At 42.1% G+C, this 13,419-nt stretch overlaps 1 protein-coding gene across 3 annotated transcripts in view; it reads left to right on the forward strand.

Annotated features, from left to right (window-relative positions):
• The first annotated feature begins 301 nt into the window (after positions 1 to 301).
• arvcfb (ARVCF delta catenin family member b) overlaps positions 302 to 13,419 on the forward strand; it is a 125,718-nt gene continuing 112,600 nt past the window's right edge. For all 3 annotated transcript variants that reach the window (XM_056418705.1, XM_056418707.1, XM_056418706.1), the window contains exons 1-2: positions 302 to 330; positions 1,314 to 1,534. In XM_056418705.1, coding sequence (XP_056274680.1) covers positions 1,343 to 1,534 — 192 coding nt within the window. In that variant the 5' untranslated portion in view covers positions 302 to 330; positions 1,314 to 1,342. The remainder of the gene's footprint in view (positions 331 to 1,313; positions 1,535 to 13,419) is intronic.

The raw sequence follows: 13,419 nt of genomic DNA on the forward strand, positions 1-13,419 counted from the left end.
TTAATTAAATTATTACTACTTAACTGATAAATAGTACGTTTTGGGATTTATGTGTCAGAATGATGTAAAATTTACATAGAATATAGTGTTCTCATTTTCAAATACTTTGTGCACTTGTTTCATCAGACTTCAACACACAATCCGGTCAGAAGAAGTTTATGTTGCTTTTCATTTTAGTTTTTAACTTCTGACTTTTTCTCTTTTGTCATCCCTTTGTTTTTCTTTCTCCTCTCTCTCAGCTCTCCGTTCTTCTTGCCGTCTCTTCCTTCTGCTTCTGTTACAGTGGGGGATGCCTGTTTTCTAACACCTCTCAGCCTGCTTATCTACTCGGTCTGTATTTCTGTTGTGTGGTATTTCCAACTCCAATTTGTACTCTGCCGTCAATCCCCTTGATATCACGCCACAGTCAGTTATGGATATCAGGGTGTATGTGACAGTGATACGCTTGTGGCTTGCAACTGTTTTGTAGAAATCTTGATTGTTTATGATGTGTGTTTGTGTGTGTGTGTGTGTGTGTGTGTGGTACCAAGCCCGGGTGTCCGTATGGGTGGCTGTGGGAAGCTTGCATGTGTTGCGTTCGTGCCTGTAACAGTGTGTGAGTGTCAGATTGCGTTATGGCTCTGTGCATGACGATATCCAATGACACTGCCATTCCTCCATGCGAGCTATGATTGTTCATTGGTGAGATCATTCCTGTCCAAAAACAACACTCTCTGTTTTTGTGAATGTGCACTGTGCCCTTTCATCCTCTTTGTTGTGTTTGGTGAATCATGTTTCATTCTGCTGCGCTGATGTCACAGCAGAATTGTATTGAATTGTACATGCGGTGCCGGGATTGTCTTAATTACAAGAAAGGCTCAAACTTCTGAAGGCAAAATCATAATTGGCACCCAGCAGAGCATCCTCATTAATATCTTTGCTATACTGAGCTAGGAGTATCAGAGGCTTTCCCATGTGGTCAGCCTTTGTGGGGAGAAGTTGAGCTTGTCTCTTTTGGGTATTGGCTCAAGTAAACACAGGAGACAACTTCAACACATTGCACTGTAACAGACTTCCTGTTCTGTGACGCTGCCTCCCCAGTCATCCCGTCAGCCATCCTAATTGTTCCATTTTGATATGTGATGTTGGTCTTTTGATCATTCACATGAAGCTTGTGCTGTGTGCCAGATCATCAATGTCCCGTCTTGGCTCATAATTGAGTTGACCTGCCGCTGCCTGTTGATGCTGCTCGCCCCGTCCGTTGGGTCAGGGTGTCTAAAATGACCTGGTGCCCCCTCCTCCCCCTTCTCTTCCCTTCCTTCCCGATATGGAAGATTTGTACAACTGCTTCGCAACACTGGACATGGAGGACTATGACGGTCACTCGGCCGCCAGCATCTTGGCTTCAGTTAAAGAGCAGGAGGCGCGTTTTGAGCAGCTGACCCGAGCCCTTGAGGAGGAGCGTCGCACCGTCACTCTGCAGCTAGAGCGCTCCAACATGCCTCCCAACCCTCCAACCAGCCAACCGCTAGCATGGCAGCAGGTGGGGATGCAGGTAAATGATGCCAGCATGCTGGCCAACCCCCCACCCCGCCATTTTATAACCAACTTGTGTCTGCCTCACTGCCTATACCACCTCTCCCAAGCAACATTCCCTCCTTCAAATCGGATCAAAATCATTCCATCGTCATGTTTGCTCACGGTCATTGCTTTTCATCGTTGGTGGGACTCGATAATCCCTCCGCTCAACTTCTCTGGGATTTGGGACACTTGTTCTCTTTGTCTGATCCCGGTCCTGGATGTTGTGCAATAATCTGCTCTGTGGTGAGTCATCTTTAAAAGGGAGTTGATGGGATTCTGTCTTCCTTCCCCTCCTCTTTCTACATCATAGCTTGCCATTCAATCCCGAGTCCTTTTGCCCACTGGTCTTTGATATTGTCTCGTAGTGCTGCAGGTTGGATGTGAAATGTTGCCAATCTCTAGCCAGTGTCTGGGGGACATTAGAGTCGTGGCCAGGGCTCAGGCCAATGCTGGTAGATTCTGCAGGAACAGGAAATGTGAGATGTAGAAATGAGACAACTGTAATCCCCTAAAAATGTCACAATGTCACAACAGCCCATTCATTTACACAAGAAAGCAAGAAACCCTTTCAGGCTGTACACATGTTTTACGAACCATAATTTGGAAACACAATTTAGAGATGCAGCACCTGTTAATCACAGTAAAGGAAGCAGGCTCATGTATTGTTGATATATAAAGTCTTGTAGATATAAAACTGCTGTGCCTACATTTACTGCGGTTTGTCAACATTTGTGTCCGTGTTCATTTGTGAAGGGCTTGTTGCCAATTTTGCTTCATGAAGGTATAATAAAGAGGATGCAGGGAAGGTATGGCAGGGTAAAGCAAACATCATCCCCTCACCCACCACAGGGGGTAATCTACTGCTTTTCTCCACAAATCGGGGGAAATACTGAAAGTAGACCAGCTGCCGTCGTCTCCCTACAATCAAGCTCTCAGGAAGAGGGCTGAAAGAGTGTTTCAGCTCATTTGACATTGTGGCAAAACCGTGGAATAACTTTGGGATCCATCTGTTAATGCCATTGGGCCCCATAGACTTGAAATGGGAAAGAGACGTCTGTAACTCAGTGGATATATGTAATATATAACATTAACTTCCCAGTAGGAACCCTTGGATAGCCCTATTTAGTCCTAAAAGCCCAAATTAGATATGCATTGTTTTCCTTTGTCCGTTTGTCCTTTGTGCAAATGAGTGCAAGGTATGAAATGCTTGGTAAAGGAAAGTACACTTGCTCTTTGGGAAGATCCACATTTTATACTCGGAAGTTTAACCTTTTTGGCTTAACTTTTGTGGCCCCGCCTCCAACCTTGTATCAAATTGTCTTCATACATCCATTCCTACAATATGCAGTGTACAATGTTGTTCCTTTAGCTTTGATTTCTATGTAACTTTACTTTTAACAACAATGTCTCTGAGTTTAAGAAGAACCTTTCTCAGTTCTGCGGTGGTCCCACAGAGTAAATTAACTCAATCGTGATTCGTAATGCGAGTTGCTCAAACGAAGGCAACCAAATAACCTCAAAGTAAACATCATTCAGTTGGCATCACCAACAGAACACTTGATGTTAGTACACAATGGTGTCCGTTGTGCTGCTAACTTTGCTCGTCGTGATGGCAGCTGTTGAATATTTAGGTGTCCTCAGCGGCCATTTATACTCTAATCAGTTTTAAATACATACCCATTTGTCTTTATTATCTACACCTACCATGTAGGTAAGGTACTACGAGCAGCCACCATGCGTAGGGTTGAAAGTCACCTGGTAACACAGTTGGCAGACACTGAGTCACTACGACTTAATAGAGGTGCTGCGAGATAACCGATTTGTGTGTGTGTGTGTGAGTGTGTGTGTGACCGAGTGAGACATATATATATATATCCTCCCCTCCTCATAAACCGGTCAATGATTTAGTGGACAGTGCTTCACATGACAGGCAGTGAATGAACCCTCTCTCTCGCGCTATCACTCACAGATCAGACTAATTGATAAGCCCCACCCGGCCTGTTTGCAGAATAAAGAGTCAATTGGGCATAACAGAGTACCGCCTCATTTTACATCACTTTGAAATGTCATTCGGTCACCAAGCATTAGACTTTTGGCCTCATCATGAACACCTATAAATGCCAAAGCAAATTGGACATTGGGATTGCGAGGGGTTTGACCAGTCGTTTGCTCAGTCTTTAATTAACCAGAAGGTGCAGTGTTGTGTGTGTGTGTGTGTGTGTGTGTGAATGTCTAAGTGTGCTCCACTGTGAGACCAACTCCATTCACATAATGATGTTGTATGAGTGAAGACAAATGCATCACGTTGTTCTCTCTCTTGCTCTTTTCTTGCTTAGTTTCGACCACACGCTCACACATACTCCCCAGGCTACATGGTGGATTCAAATGGATCATGGATCAGTAACTGAGGGCTCAGATTCACGACCCAAGGGCCAGACTCAATGAGGCCTGCCATTATTTAAAGTTGGGGTCAGAAAAAGAAAAGTGGACCAAGTCTGAGTAATGAAATTTGATTAAAATAGGCGTCTGTTATCTACTGAGAGAGATACGCCACTGATCTAAATACAAGGTGCTCATTTCAGAGCAGATTGGGTCATCCACTTTAATCTGCCATCATCATCTTGATCACTATTGTCAGTGTTTTAACAGAGAGACACAGCAGGCCGGGGGGGAAGCGAATACACATGAGAGAGGTGTCTTCAGTTTAGAGATTCATGGGGATAACTTCACACATATCAGCACTCCACTTGATGATGGGTCTCAGTGCTCAGAAACTCTCAACACTAGTTGCTTTTTTTTATCAAGCGTCCAAGGCTCAGATTCTTGAGTTTAACGCTGCAGGCTCTTCTGTCCAGACCCGCCAGGATGTGGAGTGAGATATGGGCCTGGCCCGCAGCCCAATGACACAAATATATCATCCAGTGATGGTTTGACAGTATTGTACCGAAATATAGCAGTAATTTCCTCTTCAAATTTAAAGTCAAGAAGAAGATTTGCAGCCTTTCAAGGTGTTGAGTTTGGTGACAAATCTTCTGGCTAATGTTCATGTGAACATACTTTTTTTGCATAATAGGAAATAGTTTTTAGCCAATCTAGCAGCGTGGCTCCAGGGATGTACACATCATTTTATACAAATAATCATTATGATTATAATCCCCCAACTGACTTTGTTGGTCCCCTGTTTTTCCTCTATTACCGGCATACGGTTGACATTTAGTCAGCCTCCACGCTGGCCCCAGTTCTGGCCGGAGACATTGGGTCTCTGGCTCTTGATTTGGTGCCATACAAATTTGAATTTGTCCAATGTTTGGTTATTACAAAATACATTTTAGTGGTAATTAGCAAATGTTAGAACAACCATGAAAAGGGCATTCATCGTAATCTTGCGATGCTGAAGTCAGCATTCAGTTGAAAGCATCACTGGGCCTCAGCCCAGACTCATAAACCACTCCAGTAGTGTGGCAGGAGACTCTTGCTTTGGTTCAAACACAATGTTTAACAAGAGTTCCATGTTGTTTTCTTTGGCTAAATAATGCTGCATATTGACTGTTTTCTATGATTTATATTTATCCTACAGAGAGTCGTGACAATAGTCGTGACCCGATAGTCCCCACCACAAATAAATCTGATATGAACACAAGTCACCTTGTTTATATATATATATATATATATATATATATATTATAATAATATTGTGGTTCAATGTGTTTCAAATATCATTTTAGGATTTTTTTTACCCAGCATGATGTTAACTAAGTGTTACACAAGACACTTTGACCATTGTATTGGAGCAATAAGTGTGGGAGTGGGTCATGTAAACAGCCATGCCCTACTTTCTAAGACCTTATGAATCCAATTCGGATCCTCATTCACTTCAATATTCCACTTTATGAATTGCAGGCAGGAAAGAGTATTAGAGTGGTCACAATGAGAAACATCAGAACAATGCTGTCGGACTCTACACAGTAGAGATTCAGTGACACAGACCGAGGCGCCTTTCAATCTGTGTTTTCGACTGCCCCAACATGTGGCCTCTCTCTCTGCTAAGATCATACCCTTTCTTCATATGATACTGCGTTTGCCTGCGGTAATTGATTTTTGCCTGAAGGAGCATTATCACGGAGGCTCTGAAAGGTCAAATGGTGCAAGGTGACAGTTCTCTGTGTGGAAAAAAGCAGACAGCACTCAGACAAACACGTCTGTTTGGAACTAAAGGAGAAGGTGACCTCATTTCATGCACACCAGACACCTAATCTATCCACCCACGGCCGCTGCCCAGCACATGCACGGATTCCATCTTGTGGTGCATACAACCATTCGGCTGCATTGACAAGCAAACTCAGGATAAGTTCTGCATTATGGGTATCATTAAATATGGGTGTTTGGTATTCAGATGCTATATTCAATGGGCTTCTAGCATTGCGGAGGCATATTATCCCCTGGTGCAAATGTTGTGGGAAGTTTTCAAAGGCTTGTGAGCTTTAGAGAGAGGGAACAGTGCAGCCTTTGATCTGTACTGCTGTCTGTGGTGAAGAGGTTCAGGGCCCGGCCCCGCGATGGCACAACAGCACTCTACCAACAATCGCTCCACCCACTTTCATCCGCACAGCCCCCCGGCCCCTGTCCCGTCACAATGGAAACAAAGGGCTGAGGGTGCTATAGCGACAGAAGATCTATCCTTCCACTGGCAGGGCCCGGGAGCCCCTGTACCCTCGTAAATCACCTGCCTAACAATGAGCCTTAGTTAACCCCCTTCCCTCCTCGATCTTGCCCTGTCTTCATCCCTCGATGTGCCATCAGGAACCTTCTCTCCTCCCATAAACATCCTAATTACCTTGGTGTGTAAATGCCTCCTTTGTTCATCTTTGTATGCCACCCAATCCCTGTTCCCTCCTACACCACTTTCCTCTTGTATTGTAGCTTCATATAGCAGCCTGCAGGAAAGTCACCGTTACAATCTAATGTTGCTGCTTTCCATGTTTCCCTACAGAGCACCTAATCATGCTTTGTAGCAGTTTAAAGGTTACTTGGTCCTCTGGATATTAGGAATGTGAAGGCGTTGACATTTTTTTAAATAAAAGAGTCTGCGGCTGGTTATTGATTTCCAGGTCAAGACATTCCCTTATTTCCTTAACTGACTTCTTGAGCTCAACTTTTATAGCTCTTCTGTCCTGTGCCTGGTGACATGTGGGAATTGGTTTTGAACTAATGTTTCACAATTTGCCACAACGTCACACAACTTCTTCTCAGGGTCATATCTAGCAGAGCTCGTCTTTGTTACTATTATGATTAATACTACTTAATATTCAGACTTTGCCTTCAAGATCAAAAGACAAGATTCTTGAGCTGCAAATATTTCTGCTCTCACTTCTAGAGGTGGTGGTTGAAGTGTTTTCCAACTTTTTTTCAAGTGTCACCCCTGAATGTGAAACGATATCTCCCTGTGACCCCTTGTCACAAGTTGCATACCCAGAATTTATGGTATTATTTCTTCTCTGATTGTTTCATCTGAATATTTCTCAGAAGCCTGAAAAAGGTCAAACAACACAGTATTTTATAGAAAATATGCAAATATTGGAGAAAAGTGTCAAAGATTAACATCATTTTGCTTATCATAATTCTTTTTTTAAATTATTATTATTTTCCCCCTGTCACAAAAATCCTGTTTAGATCCAAAAGTGGGTTCTTGGCATTCTGGTGGAAAAGTGGATTGTCCAACAATCGTGGGCATGTCACGGACTCTCAAGCCAATTTAATCCTTTTACAAATCTAATAAATGTTTAAAACATTTAAAGGGCTAAACCCACCTGCTTCCTCCCACCACATTGGACACACTTAAGCAGAGCTGCCATTTATGTTCTCTTTATCTTTTATTCACTCCACCTCAACATTCGGAGTCAAGATTGAGGCGGTGGCCCATGAATCACACTGCTAACTGCTCTAGATAGGGAGTGAGGCTCAGCTTGGTCTAACATGAATTTGTACTTATGGTTGGGGTTCTGCAGACACACAGGAAGAAAGAGGTTTGAAGGGGGGGGAGCAGTGGAAAAGCCTTTTGTACTTTGGGCTATTTATATTCCTCTGGGGTGGCTCAAACATCCATCCTTCAAATCAGGCCCAACGATGGTGGACTTAATGCGTCTCCTGGTGCACCTCCCTGCCATTTGATCACAATCCATTAAACCATTACGCTCACTAAAAGCACTAAGAGGGGTTTCTGGACACTGCTCCCATATCCTTTACCAGACACCCTCTCGCATTGGTAAACAGAGAGGCTCCACAACTTTGAAGGGCACTGTCTCAGTCCGAACATTGACTTGAAGAGGACCACGGTAGTCTGAATAGACTGTTTACTTGGTAGTTGAGTTCTGAGACTAAATTATAGCCCATGTGTTGAACATAAAGTCCCTCGCCTTCACAGCGACACCAGAGGAATGTGACCTTACCCTTCCCAGTGTCCAGCAAAATAACCAAACAGGGCTCGATGCTGACCTCCTTTCAACTGAAAAATAAATTGAAAACAGACTTTGTAGTGGAGCTGGAGGTGTTTTTCAAAGCCTTGATTTAATTATCCTCATGAGTTTAACATACTGGCGCGACAATTTTACTGCATGACTTACAAGCATATAAATGTTCATCGAATGAGGAACAGAATCACACTGAGCCTTTTTTTGGGAGGTGTGCAGGAATACATTCAGACTTTATTTGACAAAACATTCCTTGAGACTACAAATGCCTGCTACAAATAGGACTGAGGGCTAAACATGTATGTTCAATACCACCACAGTATCTTCTCTAATACAGGTTTCTACAAAGTGATGATATCCACAGCATGAACTGAAACAACTGTGTTTCCCATATTGTTGTCACTGAACAAATATATATGCAGATACATTAGCTGGCCTTCAGATCTATTGTTAAGTAGACATAATTGAAAAGTGTTTGAATGCCAGACTTGCATTCACAATTCCTGGAAATCTCAAACTCTGCATCTAACAAAACCGCTCAGGCAGGCAAATCCCTGAAACGGTCTGAAATCGCTCCCTCAGGCACCACAGACTAAATAGTAGATGAAACAATTCAGAAGAGGAAGCTGTAACCTTCAGCTGGATACTTTACCTGGAATTAGCCACAAATCGAAGTCCATAATGTAATGCTCCGAGCAGAAAACATTGAGTTATTTGCGAGTTCCAGTAAATCCTCTCTTCAACCTGTGTGTGTGTGTTGGAGGGATTATCAGCAAGGGCATTCTTTGCATCAGGTGTGGTACGCTGATGGACCGGGTATAAGATGTGGATGTCGTCATCGTGACGTCATCCATTGGTTTGTGGACTGCAAGTTTTAAATCTCGAGTTTGGCAATTTCACCATCTCCATCTTGGATTTCATCCATGTTGTTTTTTCCTCAACCAATAAACAGAAGTTACTGTTTCTGGAATGCAGAGGAGTGACGTAGAGGGGCCGTATACGACCAATGGATGTAGAGGGAAAATTACTTTCAAAATAAAAGCATGACTACTTCCACAAAATTGCATTGTTTCAGTGTACAGTTGTCAACCATTCTGCGTTCATTTCCTATCACTGACTATATGTTTCACTGAATACTTGGGTGCTTTATTATAGGTAGAGGCCTATATGTGTTATATGGAGACCTCCAATATGGCCGAAAGCAGTTTGCCACTGTTTTGGGAGAATGACCAGGGCTTATTGATATATAATAAAGAACAGTTAATACAGGTCAGTACGCCCGTCCTAAATCATACTCCGCTTTATGGTCTATTTTGCTCTAAAAGGGGCCATAAGTTACTAAATGAACAGATGCTGTGTTGAGAGACTTACAGCTCGCGGTTGAGACCATAAACTCAAGTTTACAATGTTTTCTGAAGGAATAAATCAAGTGAGAAATACAACCAGAGGAGTCGCTCCCTGCTGGTCAATCTAGGGAATGCACGTTTTTAAGATTTATTGGCATTGGCTTTACTTAGCAGAACTGGAGGTTGCTCCCTGGTTACACCATCAGATTGGAGCAATTCAGTAAGAAGCACACATACATGTATTCACTTTGATTGAACATCATACAGTTTCAACCCGTTGCTTTTTGGTGTCATATAGTTTCACACACTTTGTCACAAGATCATGTAAATTGTCAGAATTTGAAGCCAGGCTGTGGGGATCTCTTCATATTATGGGGCAGTTGAAGACGGTGCTATGGTGTGTGAACTGTTGGAGTGTGATTCTCTGAGAGAGAGAGATGGTTATAGCGCAGGAATGTGTGAAAAGACAGGCGCTGCTCTCAACAGTCCTCGTTTCAAGGGCCTCATTCGAGATGAATAATGGCATATATAACGAGAACATCTTCCATGCATGGAGAAAAAAAAACATTCTTAAGTTGAATCTCAATTACAAATGCAGATGACCGCTGAAGCTGGTCGTCAGATGCAGTGGCTGACACACCTGCCAACAAACTGTGGATCATCAACCAACATGTAAACATATTTTGAGGCAATTTAATTTGACCTCAACAAGGAGTACCTGATAAATACTAGAACAGAGTCACTACTGAATTTTCTTGTAAAAGTTGAAGATGTACTGCATGTCAGGCTCGGACTGGTTCATATTCTGTTCATAGTCAATTTTACTGTGCAATAACAGTATCGCAACATAAAAACATAAACTATACATTTTGGTCTAAAGTGATGTCATTTCAATGGAGCTTTGTGTCCCTTAATGAAAGGAAAATTGCGTTTTTGCAAGACAAAAGCCCCCAAAAGATTGGACTCTAATCCTCAGCATCGCTGAGTAGCCGTTTTGCAAAAGGAAAACAAAATATAACATGATAGTGAAAGTCATTAGATGAGGGCTTTTTTGCAAGCTGTGCTATTGTTAGAATAAACAGCAGTCAGCCTGTATAAGAGCAGATCATCCTGCTGCTGTAGATTCTCACACATACATTATAGTCGTGTCACACTTTGCAGTGATGCTCTTAAAGAACTTGAAGCGGCAATGTATTATCTTTAAAATCACTTTTTTATTCATTTTTAGGGGACCTGCTTTGTGTGTCGTGGCATATTTGTTTGACTTTACTAATCTCTTTGTTAAAGTTTAAAGGTTTTGTAGGCTTTCCGAAGAAACGTATTCTTGGCACAGTGGAGAAGTGTTTGAAGTACTATTCAGAAGGAGATGCCATTAAAGTGTCCTTTGAAACTGAACATTAAAAAATATATGTCTTTGTACTGAAATGCCCTATATATATATATATATATATATCACCACTGCTCTGGCCGTTGTTCTGCTTTCTGTATCTGCTTTTGCTCCTCTGTCATTCTCTTAGTTTTTTCTATACATCTGGCATCTTGAATGGAAGTTAAAACCATGATTTTAACAGATGCAGTTTCATTGGCGATGTCTGGCTGTCAAAGCCTTGTTGCTGAACATGAACCTTTCTACAGTCAGTTTCACACCCTACCTCCTGACTTCAGGAGCATCCATTACAACCCCTGGATTACTCATACACCTTGTGCATGTATGTCACAAGGCCCAGCCGTGGTTTGGCGAGACTTTTTTCCTCTTTCTGGAAACTGCATCTATCACCAACTTGTGAAGTTGAACTCATTCCAGGAGTTATTTTTAAAGGACATATTGGATTTACTGCGTCATATATTTAATTTGCCTCAAACTGTCCTGCTTCTTTTAGAGCAATCACATTTTGATGGTTTGGTTCTGCGTGGCAGTTTTTTACATTTTTTCAACAGCTATTTGATGGATTTCCATGGAAGATTATCCAGGCATTCATGGTCCCCATGGAGATGAATCCTAATGGGTGATCTCCTGATTGTATCTTGTACCGTGATGAGTTTGACATGTGTGGCTTTGAGTGAAATATTTTGGCGAAAATTAAATGGACTGCCATGAAATGTCCTGTCCTCCTCAGGATGAATTGTACAAACTTGGTGATCCTTTAACGTTCCATCCAGCAGGATCATAACATGAAGAACTAGAATGGGCACTCGGTAGAGTGCATACCTTCGCATATCACAAGATTGGGCATTGAATTATGAACATTTTGGCATTAGTTGCATGCCAATTGGACAAAAATGTATCGTGCTATGGTAAAAAAAAGATGTTGACCTTTCCGTGACCTTGACCTTGACCTTTGACCCGATTGATCCCAAAATCTAATCAAATGGTCCCCGGATAATAACCAATCATCCCACCAAATTTCATGCGATTCGGTTCAATACTTTTTGAGTTCTGCGAATAACACGCATACAAATAAATAAATAAATAAACTAGAATGGGCACTCGGTAGAGCGCATACCTTCGCATATCACAAGATTGGGCAATGAATTATGAACATGTTGGCATTAGTTGCATGCCAATTGGATATAAATTGACCGTGCTATGGTAAAAAGAAGATGTTGACCTTTTCATGACCTTGACCTTTGACCCGATCGATCCCAAAGTTTAATCAAATGGTCCCCGGAGAATAACCAATCATCCCACCAAATTTCATGCGATTCGGTTTACAACTTTTTTTGTTACGTGAATAACACGCATACAAATAAATAAATAAATACACGGCGATCAAAACATTACCTTCCGCATTTTCAATGTGAAGGTAATAAATACACGGCGATCAAAACATAACCTTCCGCATTTTCAATGCGAAGATAACAAACCAAATAACAACATTCCCACCAGCCTCGGCTATACTTTGTGTTTCGTGGTAAACAGTCAAATATTAACATGTTAAACCAAGAAGGTAAAGGAAAATGGCAGACCCACGAAAAATATGAAATATTTGCATCGTAAACATGTTGAATTTATATTGGTGTTTTGAGCAAAATGCTAATGCTAAGTGCAACCTCCCTGCTGTGTGCATCAGACTTATTGTGTTTGTTTGAGTCGAAATGGTTTGAGATTTGGCAAATGTTTTATTAAACAATAATCATAGCGTAAAACGATAAATTGGACAAAAGGAAAGCCCACATGCCCGAAAAGAGTCCAGCTTCTCTTCTAATCGGCTCCCGTGAGTATACCAGAGCACTTAATGGATTTTTAAACAGGGTTATGAAACTCACTCAATGCCTAAATGGCTTAAATGGAATGTGATATTGCAAATCACATAAGAGTGCACCGCAATTGAAGTTATAACCCTTTAAAAAAAAAACTTTTTGAAGGTAATGTTTGTTGGATGAATTCTTAATTGTATTGTTGAAAGTATATTGTAAATGTAATGGGGCATGGTGGGCAAGTTTCTTTTCATTAAGAACAAATGGAGCAGTGATGTTCGGGGAGATGAAATACCAAGCGCGTGGAATGCAAAACCTCAGCCATTTCCCCTCCGTTTAGGATTTCTCCTTTCTCTGTTTTCTTTTTTAAGTCGAGTCATTATTTTCCTCCTTCCTTTTCTGTAAGTCCAAACGTCTCTCAAAGTTGTCCTTAGTTAAGCTTCCATCTCCGTGAGTAGTTTACCATTCCTTGACAGTCTTGGTCACAGTCCGAGATATTTGAATGTGAATTCTTTCACGTACGCTCCACCCCTCCCTTATATCAAGTGCAGCGAGAGGAACGGGACAAAGAGGTGGAGAAAAGGAGCTGTGTGTGTGTGTGTGGGTTGTAGAAATGTGCAGAGTATTGGGTGCCTTTGCCTCAAAAGGGCCAACTTTTGTTTTGTGTGTGTGAGCCCCTTTCCCCCCCGACCTCCTCTTCTTTTTTCTCATCTCTCGCCGTCTATGCCAACAAGGGGGAGGGGTCAATGGATTGACAGACGCAGCTGGAGTGCATAGAGGGAACTGGTCCCACCCCACTAGAGATGCCAGACATAGACCCAATGAGTGAGAGAGAGAGAGAGCGAGAA

The sequence above is a fragment of the Pseudoliparis swirei genome, chromosome 7 (genome assembly GCF_029220125.1).
Source record: "Pseudoliparis swirei isolate HS2019 ecotype Mariana Trench chromosome 7, NWPU_hadal_v1, whole genome shotgun sequence".
In the NCBI taxonomy this organism is placed as follows: domain Eukaryota; kingdom Metazoa; phylum Chordata; class Actinopteri; order Perciformes; family Liparidae; genus Pseudoliparis; species Pseudoliparis swirei.